The 17,688-nt window shown below is 52.7% G+C and overlaps 1 protein-coding gene and 1 long non-coding RNA gene across 7 annotated transcripts in view; one reads left to right on the top strand and one right to left on the bottom strand.

Annotated features, from left to right (window-relative positions):
- Positions 1 to 3,375: 3,375 nt before the first annotated feature.
- The window catches only part of Speg (striated muscle enriched protein kinase), a 59,046-nt gene continuing 44,733 nt past the window's right edge, over positions 3,376 to 17,688 (top strand). For 2 of the 6 annotated variants that reach the window (XM_070016404.1, XM_070016412.1), the window contains exons 1-5: positions 11,949 to 12,018; positions 13,164 to 13,206; positions 14,080 to 14,109; positions 14,704 to 14,793; positions 14,877 to 15,213. In XM_070016404.1, coding sequence (XP_069872505.1) covers positions 11,986 to 12,018; positions 13,164 to 13,206; positions 14,080 to 14,109; positions 14,704 to 14,793; positions 14,877 to 15,213 — 533 coding nt within the window. In that variant the 5' untranslated portion in view covers positions 11,949 to 11,985. Of the gene's footprint in view, positions 3,776 to 11,948; positions 12,019 to 13,163; positions 13,207 to 14,079; positions 14,110 to 14,703; positions 14,794 to 14,876; positions 15,214 to 15,548; positions 15,746 to 16,409; positions 16,494 to 17,295; positions 17,336 to 17,688 lie in introns of those variants that run through there. The other 4 variants (XM_070016395.1, XM_070016421.1, XM_070016430.1 and 1 more) reach the window with 4 other exon arrangements.
- LOC138823271 (uncharacterized) lies at positions 3,826 to 12,778 on the bottom strand. The gene is made up of 3 exons (XR_011370773.1): positions 12,632 to 12,778; positions 7,506 to 7,581; positions 3,826 to 5,139 (listed from the first exon to the last, which is right to left on the bottom strand). It is a non-coding gene; the product is annotated as an uncharacterized lncRNA (long non-coding RNA).

The following is a 17,688-nucleotide window of genomic DNA, read 5'->3' as shown; positions in this document are numbered from 1 at the left end:
CCATCTGGTCCCTGTGCTGGGAGCTGTGTGTCCTCACTCCCTCCGGCCTTGCTGACCTTCTGGCTCTTCTTGGAACCCAGAGCCCATCAAGTACATCTTATTTCTGCCTGGAGCAGGCCTACCCAGCCCTTTGTGTCATTTGCTTCCTCGTTCCTTCAAGGCTGGCTCCAGTGTTCCGGTGGAGGCCAGTTCCAATCACCCTGCTTTAAAGAGCAATCTCCCACCATATTTGCATCCCTGTATTCTGCTGGACTGCTTCCACAGTATTTGTCTCATTAGTACTTACCTGATAGTTTTTACAACTTTCTTTACATTTATTGCATGTCTCTCTTCTCTCATAGAAACAACCTGAATTTGTCACTGCTGTCAGCAGTGCTAGCCACACAATAGGCACTTGAAAATATTAAAAAAAACAAAACAAAACAAGTAAGCAATGAATGGGAGTTGGGCTACTCCCATTTTATAGATTAGAAAACTGAGTTTTTCGAGATGTTAAGTGAGTTATTCAGCTAATCAGCTAGCCAATCAACACATTCAGCATGTATAACATTCCATGCAATTGTTGAGTCTGTTAGGTGGCTTTGGGTTATTTTATTATGTTATTTCGTCAATGCTGTGGTTTAAACTCCGGGGCTTTTACTTGCCAGGTAAGTGATCTACCATTTGAGCCATCTTCCCAGCTCTGACTGGGTTATAAGTTGTTGGTTTTGTTTTTTTTAAACAAATCTCGGCTTTGATGTTCATGATGTTCTGTTTGCAATCCCTTCTCCCACATTTTTTACCTTTATAAATTCAATTTACATTGTAGAACTTAATTCATCACCAGTGGTTGCCAGGGGTTGCAGGAGAGGGTGTGGCTGACTACAAAGAAGATTCACAAGCGAATATATTTATGGTGATGGAACTGCTCTGTATGGTCCTGAGGTAGTGCATGCATGATTTTGTGCATTTGTCAAAACCCAAAGAACTGTACATCACCAATGTATGCCAAGTACAAGAAAAATTATTCCTCAAGGCTCTTAATCTCCATGGACACAGTTCAGCATTTAAATTGTTTCTTTTGTACTATGTTATACACACACACACACACACACACACACACACACACACACACACACACACACCCCTTTTGATTTCATTATACTAGAATGAAAGAAGGGGAGATGAAGGCAAGCAAAGCTAGGAGTAGCTTTTCCCGTCTCTGAATAACTCATGGCTTCTCAGTCCCTTTTAGGCTTCATCTCTCAAGGTTCAAGGTCCTAGGGACCTTCCTTCCTGGCCCCCACAACACACACACCTTTCTATCATTTTTTGTGGTGCTGAGGACTGAGCCCAGAGTCTAGAACTCAAAGTGTGCTAGGCAAGCACTCTACCACTGAGCTACACTGACCTATATCCATAGCTTCTAGGTGGTTTTGTTTTTTAACTTTTTCTTTGAAGAAATAATAGATGAAGTCAGGCCTAGGTGGCTCATGCCTATAATTCTAGCTCTTCAGGAGGCTGAGCTCTGAGGATCAAGGTTCGAAGCCAGTCTGGGCAAGAAAGTCCATGAGACTCCAGTTAACCACCAAAAGCCAAAAGTGGAGCTGTGGCTCAGATGATAGAGGACTAGTCTTGAACAACAACAAAAACTAACAACAACACCTAGGTCCTGAATTCAAGGCCCAGGAGCAACACAAAAGAAAAAATAAGGAAAGAAACTAAAAAGGACTAGACAAGCTGGGTGCTAAGATCTGAGGGTTGTGGTTTGAAGCCAGACCAGGCAGGAAAAGTCCACAAGATTCTCATCTCCAATTAACTAACAAAAAGTCAGAAGTGAAGCTATGGCTCAAGTGGTAGAGTGCCAGCCTTGATAGAAAAACTAAGGGACAGTGCCTAGGCTATGAGTTCAAGGTCAGTGCTAGTACTGAAAGGAAGGAAGGAAGGAAGGAAGGAGAGGAGAGGAGAGGAAAAACAAAGAAAAGAAACAATAGCAATTCTGTGCACATATCACTAGTTTTCCTCAATGGGTTGATGCTTCATACTACAGTGTAGTGTCTCCACCAGGAAAGTGATATTGGTAAGGTCCATCTTCTTTCTTCTAGCTTACCAGTCTGAGATGCAGATTATGTGTGTAGTTCCATGCAGTTTTTCCACTTGTTTAGATTTCTGTGATCATCACATACAGACGTAGTCTATTACAAAAGTCTCTGGACTTCTGAAAGCTTCAGGGTCCCTTTACAGGACAAAATGCAACACATCACAGTCACCTGGGCCACTTATTAACTGTGCAGATTCTTGGGCACCCCTACTGAGACAGGGTCTCTTTGAGTTAGGGTGCCAGAATGTGCATTACTAGTAGGCACATCCTTTAAGGACCACGGCTCTAATATGGCCTCCCTTCTCCCAACCAAAGTCCACACTGGCTGCCAAAGCAATTCTGATCAGTTTTTATACAGCCCAGTATCACCCCAGGCCTGCAGAACATAGACCTTACCAATCAAAGTTTCCCACAGGTCCCGCCCCTTTCAATCCCTCCCAACCCCTCTGATTCTCAGACTGTGTGGTCTCCTTTCATCTTGCCATCATCATTTAGCTCATTCTGTCCTCTCTCTTTGCTGCCTCTTGTAACCCTAATCCCACTCCCCATTTGTTCAGATGAAGTCTGGGAAGTTGAGAGAGGATTGGTGACACCCACCTGGTGGGTAAAGGCCAGATCAGCTGGGAGCCAGAATCTACCAGACTGCCAGTCTTTGGGTCTCATTTAGTACTTGACAGTTTTAATGGAGGCCATGGGAGAGGGCCAGTCCCTCTGGCCCGTCCCTCCCTGTCCAGCCGTCTGCTCACCTCCACTGCGGCCTGCCCCTCCAGGCACGCACCTCTCTGGCATCTCACATCTCACCAGGACCTTTCCTCTTCCTCTCCACCGGCCGAGTGAGACTGGAGCTCTGGGGCCTGAGAGGGAGGAAGGGAAATGGGACTGAGCCCAGGGGGTAACTCGACTCCTCCCTGCCCCCCACCCCACACACCCGGGAGGCTGGGGGTGGAGGGGGAGGACAGGCACACCGTGGAGGAGGGGTCCTGGAACCAATCGCCAGGGATTGCAAATTGGGTGGCCATGGGGGCTCCAGGAGCGGGAGCGGGAGCCCGGGGGAGTCCAAGTCCCCTCCCTCCACAGCTCTCTCGCAACCCGAGCCGGGGGGCCTAAAAATAGCCCCCGAGGCGCATCCGCGGGCCGCCCCGGTGACCTTCTGGGTAGCACAGGCCGAAGGCGGGCGGGCAGCAGGAAGGCAGGCCGCCGGCCCCCCAGGATCGTTCCCCAGGGCCCCATCCCCCGGGCGCCCCCGTGGCCGCCGGGTCGCAGCGTTCTTCCCCCAGCCCGATTCTCAAGAGAACATGCAGAGAGCTCGGGGCGTCCGAGGCGAGGACGCGGGCACGAGGGCGCCCTCCAGCCCCGGGGTGCCCCCGAAGAGGGCCAAGGTGGCGGCGGGCCGAGGGGCCCCCGCGGCTGGCGCCGGGGCCGGGGCCGGGGCGCCCGTCTTCCTGCGGCCCCTGAAGCCCGCGGCGGTGTGTGCCGGGGGCGACGTGCGGCTGCGGGTGGCTGTGAGCGGGACGCCCCCGCCCAGCCTCAGCTGGTTCCGGGATGGGCAGCCGCTGCCCACGCCGACCCCCGAGCCCAGCTGCTTGTGGCTGCGGGGTTGCGGGGCGCACGACGCCGGCGTGTACAGCTGCAGCGCCCAGAACGAGCGGGGCCGGGCCTCCTGCGAGGCTGTTCTCACGGTGCTGGAAGTCGGAGGTAATGCGGGCCAAGGGGCGCTCACCTGGCTTGGCCAGGCCGCGGGGCGCAGAAGGGAGAGGAGGGCTGCCCAGGCCACGAGGGGTGGGTGCCCAGGACTCTCAGGTGCACTGGTCCAGAAGGGCAGATCAAGAGGAGAGGGTATCAATACAGAAAGTCTTCCTCCAGGAAGGTCAGAGGTCAAGGGTCAGCAGTTGATGAGCCAGGCCTGAGATGCACATAGGCCCCTTGGGGGAATTCTGTGCTGGAAATCCACTGAGTTTTGTAGAGAGAAGGGAAATTGATGGCCCTCTTCATCTCTAAAAACAGATTTACAGTCCCACAATGAACTCCTTTACAGGTGTGTCTGTCTGAAGGAGGGGCCAAGTCCTCTGTGTGCAATATGGAGAGAATGTGATTGGAGCTCCTGGAAAGCCATTGCTGTGGCAGGGCTGGTGGAACGGGCCAATGAGTGGATAGGTACAAACGAGGTCCAGGGCATCAGGAGATGGAATTAGGGCTGGCCATGAATGGGTGTGTCTGCTTGAGAATCTACATATACGTGTGTGTGTGTGTGTGTGTGTGTGTGTGTGCTTATAATGTAGGCTATGCAAGGTTCTGGCTTGTGCAGATAGAGGACAGGGACAATTGGAACTGGTATGGAAAGCATGTCTACTGAGGTTTCAGTGGCAAAAGAAGCAGGGGCACAGAAGGGGAGTCTCTGGGCTGGGATTCAGGCCTTTGCAGAGTTCCAGGCTGGTGGTCTGAGGCAGAAGGGAGGAGATAGGAGTCTGGGCCCTGTGCTCATGATCCTCTTGTGATGGGTGGATGCCTGGACAGAGTTGATTCTCCTTGGGCCCAATGTTTGGCCTTTCTCTTTCATTTCCTCAGCCCTTGAGCCAAATGGTCCTTGTCTAAGCCAAAAGCAGTGTTGGGCCAAGTGAATCTTGAAAAACAGAATTTTGAGGAAGGAGGCTGTATTTGAGTGAGACAGCCAGGGGCAGGGGGAGGGGTATTTGCAAGAGGGGCTCTCACTACAGTCTTGTGGTTCTTCTGGTAGGAGCCCAGCCATAGGGGAGGAGGCCCAGGATGAAGACCCTCAACAGCTGGAGAGGAAAGAAAGCTTGATGTGCAGGAGTCAGGAAATAGGAAAACCTCTCCTGTCAGCATCTTCTTTTCCCATCCATACTCTGCTCACTTCCTTGTCTCCCATCATTAGTTCTCCATGGTCTGGGTCAGAGAAGACCCAGATTGGCCTAATGGCCAGGTTGGTACAGACTTTCTTCACTTGGGTTGGGGGATGAAGCACAGTCTATTTGAGTTCTGCTTTGAGAAGGAATGGATTCCCTGGTGTTTTCCTTATCTCTGATCAAGGGCAAAGGAAGCTGAAAACAGAACATAAATCAGAGGTTAAGATAGATAAATGAATGAAAAGATGAGCAGTAGGAGAGACAGATTAGGGAAAGGAACAGAAGGGCAGAGAAAAGATAGTTACTGGTCATGATGTTTGTTTAATGTTGGACAGGTCCACAGAGAATTGCAGCCCCAAACATTTCCTTTTACAAAGGAGGATATTGAAGACTACAGGAGAGGAAGATCTGCCTAAGATATGTAGCTAGCTAACCTAGACTGAGTACTCTGTCCTGGTTCTGGGGCCTTTTTATTACTCAAGGAATTCTGGATTGATGAAAGAGAGGGAGGGAAAGAGGGAAAGGGCAAGGAAGAGGGCAAGAAAGAGGGAAGTGGAGAGAATGATCCTGTGTTTGGGGAATGGCTGCAAAGACCTCCTGATCTGTAGGCTGTTAGAGTAATGGGTGGGAGATCCCCCAGCAGAACTGGTTTATCATGGCTTTTTAGTCACTGTTTTCATCTGGGTTGCATGGCAGGCAAAGCTTAACTTGTCTGGACATCTCTAGATTGGGGCAGGGATGGGGGGTGGTCTCTAGGCTGGAGCAGGCTTGAGACGCTTAGAAAGAAGGGAAAGCCCTGGGTACTGTAGGTCTGAATTTGGGGTGTTTAATATTGATGTTAGAACAGGAAGAGGATTGGGCTGCACTATGTCACATTTAAGAACATGTTCAGGCTGGACAGATAAAAGGTGGCAGAACTGGTGGAGAAGCCACATACTTGACTATTACAATCTTCCTCAGTTGGTTACCTGCGGTTCAGAGGGACTTTGTTGTGGTGATGCTGGTGGATTTGACTGGGAGAGTCTGACTTCTACCCTCTTGTGTTGCCCACCCCACAGCAGTATCTGTTTGGTAACAGCTTCTGGTCTGTGGCAGCTGCCCAAGCAGCTCAGCATTGCTCAGTCTTAGTCATGGAAAACTTTCTTGGTTGGAATCAACAGCAGGAGAACTTTAGGGTACTCGAGGAAGCCACGCAGGACCTGGCTACAGAGGGATGCAGGCAGTTCCCTAGCCAGGGCTGTTCTCTTGCTGGACAAGACGGGGTAAGAGAAGTCTCCTGGTACTCCTAAAGCCTGGGATATTAGCTGAAGATGGAGAGATACTAAGAAACAAGTCTCTGAGAAATAAGTAGGGCTCAGGCTAGTGAGTTTGGAGCATGGGAAATGGATATAAGTGGTAAGATTTGTGGGTTTAGAAATTGGGGTGGGGAAGGAAATAGCTAGTGTATTTCTAGCTAACAAGGAGGGTGAGATCTGAGGATCATCACAGTTTGAAGCTAGCTTGGGCAGGAAAGTCTGTGAGACTTTTTTTTTCCAATTAACTACCAAAAAGCTAGAAGTAGAGCTATGGCTCAAGGGGTAGAGAGCCAGTCTTGAGTAGAAAAAGCTAAGGAAAAGTGCCCTAAGTGCAAGCCTTAGGACTGGCACAAAATACAATGAAGGAAATAATGGAGGTGAAGATGACAGAAATTCAGGACACTGGTAAAATTCTTAATATGTTTAAAACAACCTCTCTTATTTAATTATTTAGTCTTGCAAACCCTGTTAATAGTATGGCCATTTTTTACATAAGACATCTAAGGTTCCAGTTTACCCGAGGCTGGTGAAGATGGAAAGGCTGGATCTCTGAGTCTGAGTCCACTTTGCCTATCCACAGAGAAGCAGGGGAAGCCTAAATCAAGTATTTCTTGTCATGCTTATCTTTGTTCAATCAATATCCCAATCCACCTCCAGTTATATGTCCAACATAGGTAGGCATTCTCCCCTTTCAAACACCAGGCAGGCTCCCATCTGCATAGGCAAGGAGCTATGTGCAAAGCAGATGACAAGCACAAGCGTTGCTTTCAAGACATGGGGCCAAAGAAGAGCTCTCCTTGCACTAAAGACCAGGAGGAAGGAGTGGCTGAGAGGAGAGGCAAGGGGAGGAGGCTTATCTGTGTAGCCAGGATCTGGAACTCTCTAGTGTTAATCAAAAGGGCCAGAGGTCACAACGAACCATCTTGGGGACTTGAAGGCAAAAGGGGAGAAGTTACAGACAGCAAGAAGGCCAGTTTAGGCCAGCAAACAGAAGGGAATACATCAAAACCTGCATTGAGGAATATTCTCCAGTTCCTGTTTTACCTGGAATTTGTTATGTGTGGATAAAAAGGCAGAGGAAACTAATATGGAGTTGGGAGTGGGTATAGAGAATGCTGCAAGCTCTTTATGCCAAGTGCTAGTAAGGAAGAGGAAAAGGGGTAGCAGAGACAAGACCTGGGAAGAAGATGGAGAGAAGCAGAGAACTCCTGTCTACCCCACCTCCACCAATCAGCCAAAGCCAAATCCAATGTAGGAGACACTTACCTGATAAAAGCAGGTTCTCCCAGGAAGATCTGGGTGGAATTGGGGGTGGGGTGGGTGTGATCATTTATTTCTTCAGCTTATGGATAAAGGACAGAGAAGGGGGAAAGGGTAAGTGGAGCTATTCTGGAAGATGCATGTCCATCTCTACTTGTCCTCGTACTTTCCCCTCCCCAGCAGCTCTGCCACTCATCCCCATATTTACCAAGTGCCTTCTCTGTACCAGGTACAACTCTAGGTGCTTGGGGTAGATGATCATGTGTGAGAAGGGAAGGCTACAATTCATCTCATCCTGGAAATGACTTAATTTAAAAAATTTTTGTGCCGGGCACCCGTGGCTCACACCTGTAATCCTAGTTACTCAGGAAGCTGAGATCTGAGGATCATGGTTCAAAGCCAGCCTGGGCAGCAAAGTCTGTGAGACTCTTATCTCCAATAAACCACTAGAAAGCTGGAAGTGATTCTGTGGCTCAAGTAGTAGAGCACTCGCCTTGAGCTGGAGTGCGCAGGGACAGCGCCCAAGCCCAGAGTTCAAGCCCCATGACTGACAAAAGCAAACAAATAAGCAAAAATGTGTGCTGGTATTTTGTGCTTGAACTCAGGACTTCATGCTTTCTCTTAACCTCTTGGCTCAAGACTGTTTCTCTAGGGCTGGGAAGATGGCTCAGTGGTAGAGCGCTTGCCTTGCATGCCTGAGGCATGCAAGGGTTCGATTCCTCAGCACCACATAAGCAAAAAGAAAAATGCCAGAAGTGACACTTGTGGCTCAAGTGGTAGAGTGCTTGAGCTGAAGAGCTGTGGGACAGCGCCCAAGCCCAGAGTTCAGGCCCCACGAATGGACACCCCCCCCAAAAAAAAAATAATGTTTCTCTAACATGTGAGCCATACCTTCATTTTTGGCTTTTTTTTTTCTGGTTAGTTGGAGATTGGAGTCTTGGGAGATTTTTTTTTTTTTTTTTTTTTTTGGGTCCGGTCGTGGGGCCTGAACTCTGGGCCTGGGCGCTGTCCCTCAGCTCTTCAGCTCAAAGCTAGCGCTCTACCACTTGAGCCACAGTGCCACTCCAAGCTTTTTTCTTTTTGCTTATGTGGTGCTGAGGAATCGAACCCAGGGCCTCATGTATACTAGGCAAGCACTCTACCACTGAGCCACCTTCCCAGCCCAGTCTTGGGAGATTTTTCTGCTTAAGCTGGCTTCGAACCTTAATCCTCAGATCTGAGCTTCCTGAGCCCGATTAAAGGTGTGAGCTACGAGCATCCAGTTGAAGATGATTTTAGTAAGGAAAGGCAGACAATACACAGTAAACATAGTAAAGAAGTTGGTTTGTGAGAAAAATACAGTGCAGGATAATCTATGGGAACATGGAAGAAACAGAGGCGGGGCAGAGGGGAGGAGAGTGGTGATAGACAGGGCTCAAAGGAGGGTCTGCATGCATTAGAAATGAGGACTGGGGTTTCTCTGGTTAAGAAGAAATGCTGACAGAACAGAAATGAGAAATCTGGGCTTGGGGAAGTGGCAGGGGAGCACAGCTGCTCAGCCATGAGGGAAAATAGGGCAATCTGGGGCCAACTGTGGAGGTCCATACTGAGAGCACGTTCCAAACCCACCAGCCCTAAAGGGGTGAGCAGTGAGGGCTCTGGGCATGGACACAGAATCCAGCCGGCTTCTCCTCGGCCCAGCTGTCCCGTCACTCACGCCCGCTGCCCATTGGTTATTTTTGCTACGGAATGTGCCAGCCCCTCGGATTCTCCTGGAGAACAGGGACTCAAGTTTCCCCCATCTCTCCACTCAGCTCCCCTATTTGTGAGTGAATTTGGAGGTGTTCAAGGAATACACATGTGCTCTCTGCATGGCCCTGTGAAATTGTCTGTATGTTCAACATATGCCACTGACAGTTTGGGAAGCAAGTGAACACCCGTGTGTACCCAGAATGTACAATGTGGCCTTAAATTTTTAAATAAAGATGGGGCACTCAAATAATTTAAGAAGCGGGGCTCTGGTGGCTCATGCCTGTAATCCTCACTACTCAGGAGGCTGAGATCTGAGGAACAAGGATCAAAACCAATCCATGCAGATAAATCATGAGACTCTTATCTCCAATTAAATGCCCAAAAAGCCAGAAGTGGAGCTCAAGTGATAGAGCTCAATCCTTGAGCAAAAAAAGCTCAGGGACAGCACCCAGACCCTGCGTTCTAGCACCAAGACTGGCCACACACACACACACACACACACACACACACACACACACACACACACACACACACACACACACACACACACACACCAACAAAAAGTAGTAACACCAAAAATCTTAAGAAGCCAAGTAGAAAGTGAGGGAGATGCTATTGTAAGGAGCTGGAGTTGAGCATGCTTGGCTTGCCCCAGATGTTGTGCAGTTTTAACAGCATTCTGTGGGTCTGTCTCTGTATTTATTTTGTTTTATTATTTTATTTATTTGTGTGCTGGTATTGGGGCTTGACGGTGCCTGCATTGTCCCTTGGCTTTTTCACTCAAGACTGGAGCTCTACTACTTGAGCCTCAGCTCTACTTCTGGCTTTTTGGTGGTTAACTGGAGATAAGAGTCTCGTGGATTTTCCTGCCTGGGCTGGATTCAAACCACAATGCCCAGATGGCTCTCAGTTCCTTGAATACTTAGGTTTATAGGTGTGAGCCAGGCTTGAAAGCAAAATGGTTAAAAGGACACACTGACCAATCAGCATGCAATGCCTTATAACATAGAGATCAATAACCCAGCTGTAGAATTCTGGCTCCCTGGAGTTATTGGCTGTGTAACCTTGCACAGGTAATCTCCTTATGCCTCAGTCTCCCTCTTTGTTGTAAGGATGAAATGAGTCATTTGTGCAAAGTGCTTAGCACAGGCCAAGTGTTAATAATTACTTCACACTGTAATCATACTTGGGGCACCAGGATTGGCATCACCTATATATGCTAGGAGAAGAATTCTAACCTAGAGATAAGGAGACTGCAGCTGTGTGGCTCTGGCTGCTTGATAAGACTTCTCTGAGTAGGGCGCTGGTGGCTCATGCCTGTATTCCTAGCTACTCAAGAGACTGAGATCTAAGGATCAAGGTTCAAAGCCAACTTGCATAGAAAAGTCAGTGAGACTCAATTACAATCAACAGAAAGCTGGATGTGGAAGTATGGCTCAAATGGTACAGTGCCAGATTTGAGCGAGCCAAACAAGAGAGCTAAGTATGGAGTTCAAGGCTCAGTACTTAAAAAAAATAATAAAGGGCTAGGAAGGTGGCTCAGTGGTAGAGCACTTGCCTTGCATGCATGAGGCCCTGGGTTCGATTCCTCAGCATCACATATGCAAAAAGAAAAAAGCCGGAAGTGTCACTGTGGCTCAAATGGTAGGGTGCTAGCCTTGAGCTGAAAAGCTGAGGGACAGCGCCCAGGTCCAGAGTTCAGGCCCCACGACCAGACCCCCCCCCCAAAACAAATAAATAAATAAAGGACTTCTCTGAGCCTCAGCCACTTGTCATTGAATGGGGATGGCAATGCTCAGAGGGTTTTAGGCTCATGAAGTTGTTGTGAATGGGATGACATTTGTAAAGTGTCAGGCACTTGGCAAATGCTAAAGAAAACTAGCTTCGATGATTATTGAGAAGATGGAGCTTTATGCAGAGAGTGCATGGTGCTGGATGTGGTGGGGTGCGATGTTTGAGGGGAAACACACACACACACACACACACACACACACGAATTTGGTGAGTTGGCCAAAATACCAGGAGAATCTCGGGGCACTTGCTCTGTATGTATGGGGGAGCAGAGGGCATTAGGAAACTTGAGGTCGGAAAAAGCTTTCTAGCGGTCTGAAGCCTGGAAGTTTCAATCTAGGGTCTATGTCAACACTGACTCGAGGACCCCCATGTATGACCTAGGCGCCCCATCGGTGCTGTGCCCCCCGCGGGGAGCTGGGTACTGCCTGGCACAGTGCGCCTGTGCGCATGTTTGTGGAGGGAGCGGGTTGAGATGGTTGAGATGCTGCTGACCTTTCTAGAACTGCCCCGCAGGAGGAAGCATTGAGATGCCAAGGAGAACAGCCTGGACTAAAGGCCATTGAATCCCTTTCTGTGCCTCAGTTTCCCCAAGTGCGCAGGGCCACAGAGGCAGATGCGGGGTGGGGTGGGGCGGAGCTGTCCCGTGGGCGCTCAGGGAGGCAGGCGAGGGCCGCCCCGGCGGGGGGCACGCCGGGGGGCCGGGTAGGGAAGGGGTGCCAGGTGGGGTGCAGCCTGGCGGGGGAGAGGCGGGCTCTGGGCGCCGCCACTGCCACCAACGCCGCCGCCGCCGCTGCCGCCGCCGCCTTACCCCCACCCCGGCTCCCGGGGCCCCGCGGCTCCTTCCGCCACCCGCGCCGACTCCCGCCCGCTCCCCCGCTCGCCCCCGGCCCCGCCTCCGACTCCGCCCCGCCCCCGCCCGTCCCCTCCTCGCCCGGCCGCCGGCCCGGCCCCCTCCCCCGCCATGAAGAAGCTGTGGGTGAAGAAGCGTTTCCAGGTGAGGGCTCCGGGGGCGGGCGGTGCCGGGACGGGGCAGGCAGGGCTGGGCGCCCCGCGGGGAGGGCGGGTCACCGCGGCTGGGCCCGGGGGAGGGGGCGCTGGAGCGGCGCCTGCCCCACCCCGGCCCCTCCGAGGGCTGCGGCCGGCCGCGTCCCGGGGCGGGGGCTGGAGGGGGGAGGTCCGGCCTGAGTCCGGGGCGCAGGCGTCGCCCCTGCATGGCCCCCCATCCCGCGACCACCGCGGGAGCAGACGCCCCTCCCCCGCGGCAGCCATCGGCGCGCGGCGCCCGCTGTCTTCTCGGCTATCTTGTTTTCTCTCACCTCGGTCCAACCCCGGCCAGGGTCTCCCCCTCCCAGCTCGCCCCATCACCGCCCTCCCCCCCCACCCCGCTGGAACCTTCCATTTTCCGGGGATCCTGAAAGCAAAGCGCATGGATCTGCGCTGAGCCCAATAAATGTTCCCAAAGCCCGGCCCTGGCCGCTGCGTACCCGGGGCCTCCTTCCCGCATTTGGGAGGCTCAGGTCCTTCGGGAGCGCTTACGTTTTTTGCTGCTCATCATCCCTGCTCCCCCCCCCCCCCGGCCTGTTTGACACCTATCTCAGGTATCTGACCTTCAGCTACCTGTGTCCTCGGCCCTCCACCTCCCGGTCATTCAAACGCACCCCCTCGATCTTCTCAGTTTCCATGACTGTCTCCTCTCCTCCATCTCTGGGAATGACCCCAGACTGGGAGCTTCTCCCTTAGGGAGTCCCCCAGCGTTTGACCTCAGCCTCGCTTCCGTTCTCTGGCTTTCCTCCCCGGCTCCTCTCCATAGCCCAGCTGGGTAACCTGGAGGAAGGGCAGAGTAGTGATTCCCTCCTGGGCTAGCTGGCCGGTCAGAATCTGTGTCCCCATCACCCCTTCACACACACACACACACACACACACACACACACACACACACACACACACACACACACACAGGTTCTCTCTCTCTCTCTCTCTCTCTCTCTCTCTCTCTCTCTCTCTCTCTCTCTCTCTCTCTCTCTCTCTCTCTCTCTCCTTTTTTAGTTTGGGCTTGATCTAGCAGTTTGAGGCCATAGGAATAGGGAATTCAGGAGCAAGCCTCCCCCTCAACAACTCATTCTGGCTTTTCTCTTTCAGAAAACCGGCCATTCCCGCCGGGCCTTTGGCCGACTTACCCATGGTGCGTGGACTGTGGGTTGCTGTAACCTGTACCCCCTCCTCTCAGTCCACATCCCTTCAGGATGCATCAAGGCCCTGAAGATAGCCCATGAAATATGAGACTCAACCCCATCTACTACCCACCCAAGAGGGTCCCTATGTCCTGCAGCCGAGAGAAGCCCCAGTAGTGGGGAGGGTACTCAGTAGCACACCCTACCTGAGCATGGGCTTTCTGGTCTCCATCTGTGGGACCAACTGAGGAGGAGCTCATTGCTGTGCTCTGGCAACCAGTGTAATGGCTTCTGCTTGCCATGGCACACAGAGGGAAACTGAGGCACAGAAACTGATAGACTAGGAAAGTTGGAAATACACCCAGGAGCTTTTGTTCCTAATCCTACCACTGAACATTTTGTTGAGGACCATTTGACAGTAGAAGAGTAGGTTCTTGAGGAAGAAGGCTGACGGTGCTGGGTGCAGATAGATAGGAGTTCATTTGTAAGGAGGGGTAAGAATATAGTGCAACTCTGTAACAGAGTTAGGCCTGTTTCCTAACATTAGGGAGGCCTGGGTCTGTGGCTGGACTGGGCACAAGCAGGTGTGTGTGTGTGTGTGTGTGTGTGCATTCGCGTGTGCATGCGTGCAGTGGGAGCACCAGTGTGAAATGTACAAATGAACCGTTAGGGCAGTTGAGATGATCAGCCCAGATATGTGGGCTCTCCAGCTCTGAGCACATTCTGGGTGACTACCTCCCCCCTACCCCACCAGGACATCTCAGGGCATTAGGGACCCTCAACCCTCATACCCCATGTCCTGCCTACCCACCATGTCCCACCCCACAAACACTCTGATAACTGTCTGTCCACGTCTCTCTCCTGCTGCTCCTATGGAAGCGAAGTTTTCCGCTCCTGCAGAAAGCAAAGTTACGGTAGGAAGCTGGCTCCTGCCCTAGCCCCCAATCCCCTTCCTCATCCAGCCTGGGCCTCTCCTCACCCTGCCTCAGCTGCACCTTGATGCCCTCCGGCTGGTTTGGGATAGAATACAGACCTGGTCCCATGGTTGGTTGAATGCCCTGACAGTACAACGCTGAGGTGACTCCGTTTTGTTCCTGGGGTACAGGAACCCAGCCTTTGAGCCTTGGACCCTAGGGCCTTGTTATTTGGGGTACTGTCCAGGAACTTAAGCTTTTACTGACAGGGAGAGGTCAGAGAGGGGGAGGAGGCCCTGGTAAGGTGATAAGTGGGTGGGATGGCCATTTTGAGGTTCCCCACGGAGGCTAGAGTGAAGTAGCTAAGGGCGTAGAGGTGGAGCCAGGGTACCGGCATGGGAGGGGCTGCCCCCAGCAGCACAGTCAGGGTAAGGGGGTGTCAGGAACAAAACAGGGGAGCAGACCAGGTCCTGGAAGCCCTGCCTGTGGTAAGATGGATCCTGCTGGGGGGATGGGGGGCAGGCAGGAGGCGACTAGGGAAGAGTTGGAGGCAGAGGAAGGAGGCCCTGCCCACACAGACCCCTTCTTCTCCAGACTCGGAGACGGCTGAGGATGACATCAGCGATGTGCAGGGGACCCAGCGCCTGGAGCTTCGGGATGACGGGGCTTTCAGCACCCCCACGGGTGAGCTCTCTGGGTACTCCTAAGAGCAAGCCCAAGGGCTTCCTCCAAGGGGTGTCTTGATCTCACCGTGCTGCTTTCTCTAGGGGGCTCTGACACCCTGGTGGGCACCTCCCTGGATACACCCCCGACCTCCGTGACAGGCACCTCAGAAGAGCAAGTGAGCTGGTGGGGCAGCGGGCAGACGGTCTTGGAGCAGGAAGCGGGCAGCAGGGGTGGCACCTGCCGCCTCCCAGGCAGCCCAAGGCAAGCACAGGCAACCGGGGCCGGGCCACGGCACCTGGGGGTGGAGCCGCTGGTGCGGGCATCGAGAGCTAATCTGGTGGGCGCAAGCTGGGGGTCAGAGGATAGCCTTTCGGTGGCCAGTGACCTGTATGGCAGCGCGTTCAGTCTGTACAGAGGACGGGCGCTCTCGATCCACGTGTAAGTAATGGCCTCATCTGGGCCCGTACTGTCCCATCTCACTGTGCTGTCCTGCACTGCCCATCTCGCTCCATCGGCCTCCACCTTCATCTCCCCTGCCCTGTCCATCTCTTGTGCACTCCCCCCCCCCCACTGCTTCCACTCCTGTCCCCAGCTCCACATTCTTCCTCCACCCCTCCTTCCTTCTGTGCCATCACCACCCACATCCTCCCGTCCTGGCTCACCATGCCATCCCCACCGTCTCCAGGACCCCTCTGTCCCTTCCTTGTCTCCTCTAAGAGCTCTAGCTTGTCAGGGGCCCTCTCCTGCCTCGCCCATTCAGGCTCCAGTTGTCCCCAGGATTCCCCCCCCCCTCCAGGGCCCCCTCCGTGCCTGCTGTCTCAGCAGCTGCTGCCTTTTCATCTCTCTGCACATTCCTGTTCCCATGTGGGCCTTTTTCTGGGAGGAACAGAACCTCTCCCCACGGCAGCTCCCGGGAGAGCAGGAGAGAGCAAGGGAGCAAGCAAGCAACCAGGAGAGAGAAGAGAGTGAGGTGGTCAGGGGCAGATGGGGGCAAGGGGGCCTTTGTAAGCAGGGGAGTGTGGGCTGTAGGGAGGTAGGGGACTGGAAAAGGAAGGGGCTGGAAGTGGGCTCAGGTGGAGGGTTGGAGTGACAGCGGCAGGGGGCCTGGGATGATCTGGTGGGCAACACCTAAAGGTGGGTCCAGGATTGTGCTGGTCCTGGTGGGGGGTGGTGAGGAGTGGAGGTGTTGGAGTGAGGCATTAGAGCCATTTTTGGCGTTTGGGGGCTGGCAGATACAGGAGGGCGATCTGTAGCAGGAGAGGGGAGTGGCTGCATGTGGAGGTAATTGGGAGGACATTCAAGGAGCTTGGGGGGGAGGCTCAGATTTGTGATGGGTATTGATATGAGAGAGGCATCATCTTAAAGGAGAAAGAAGAAAGAAGGGCTGGGGGGGGGGGGCTGGGGTTGTTGAAATGACTAATGGTGAGCAGAGGAGAGGTCTGGGTCTGGGGCAGGGACCTGAGGAGCTCTCTTGGCTTATCTTGTTTGCATTACCAGGCACTCCTTCCCTGGCTTTCTTTCCCAGGCCCCAGCCTGAGCCTGGAGTTGCTATGGTAACTTCAGAGGAACCCATTTCCTTAGTGATGTCTGTGGTACAGAGCCTGGCCTGGAGCTCCAAGCTGCTGACTAGAAGGCCTTCCCTGCTGTCCCCAATTTCTCTCAGGCCTCACCCGGTTCCCAGAGGCCATTCCCTGGGGACTCTGCTGCTTTCCCTCAGAGTAGGTTGCCTCCCTGCTGGTGTCTGGCTGAGGCCTTTCTCCCTCAGGGACTCAGAATTGCACCCCCTCCTTCCCCAGCCAGAGGTGGGTCTGCAGTGTGGGTAGCTAACTCAGATAGGCTAAAATGTCCCTACACTTAGACACCCCTAGAACTCCTTCTGGCTAGTAAGCTACTCTTTCTGTTTGGAAGGGAACAAGGGCTTCAGGAGTCAACTAGTGCTACCCATTTCCTAGCTGTCACCTTGGGCGGCTGTGTAACCTCTGAAGCCTCAGTTTCTTCATCTGTAAATGGGGGTTCATATCCTATCTCAGGGGACTGTTTTGAGGATTAAATGACTCAGTGCATTTGAAGCACCTAGTACATGGCCTGCCACCCAGTAAGTACTCAGTGAGACACCTCGTAGGTTTGTAAGCTCTCTCTAATGTGCCAGATATAAGAATGCCTCTCAGATTTCTTTCTCTGATCTTTATGTTTGGTGTGTTCCCCCAAGGGTCCAACTGAGGACCCCTAGGGAGGCTGAGGCCTAGCTCTTGGGCATCAGAGCTCTATTAGGTAAGGGGGTGCTCTGGGCTGACGAGTTCTTTCCCTCCCCCTCATCTCCCACACCCCTTGTTCAGGCCCACTTGGTAGTTATTTCTGTGCTGAGCTATTTCTGAGCATACCCCTTGGAGGGAACTTCTGGGCTTCTTAGGAGGGTTTCCAAGGACTCAGGGTAACTTGCACAGGAAGAAGATAAAAACAAAAGCCTATACTAGGGGAAGACTGAGCAAAGAGAATGGGATCCTGGATATCTTATTGCCAGGACCCTCAGGTGCCACCTGCTGTGCCCTTCCAGCACTAGGTGATGTTAGGGATGGGATCTGGTCTTTACCGAAGTCAAGTCATCACAGGGATGGGGCCCTGTTCCCTGAAAGTTGATGCCTGGCCAAGGAGGCACCAGCTCCTTTTTCAGGGACTACTGTGAAGGAGGTGTCTTGCTGGGGCCGAGCAGGGGTATGGAGGCCAGCTAGGGGCAGGAATTGGGGAGGGGGACACTGCATTCCTGAGAGGGCTTTCTCTCCATCCAGCCCTCCTGTTTTCCCTCATGTTCGCATCTTTAGGTCCTAAGCCTCATTCCTTTCTCTCCCTCATGTTCAGTTCTGTGCCTGCTGTTTCCCAGCTTCTGGGGCCTGGGAGGAGGGGGCTGGCTAGAGC

Source organism: Dipodomys merriami, unplaced genomic scaffold (genome assembly GCF_024711535.1).
Source record: "Dipodomys merriami isolate MVZ:Mamm:240054 unplaced genomic scaffold, mDipMer1.0.p SCAF_1, whole genome shotgun sequence".
Classification (NCBI taxonomy): Eukaryota; Metazoa; Chordata; class Mammalia; order Rodentia; family Heteromyidae; genus Dipodomys; species Dipodomys merriami.
This window is presented reverse-complemented; position numbering and strand designations above follow the sequence as displayed.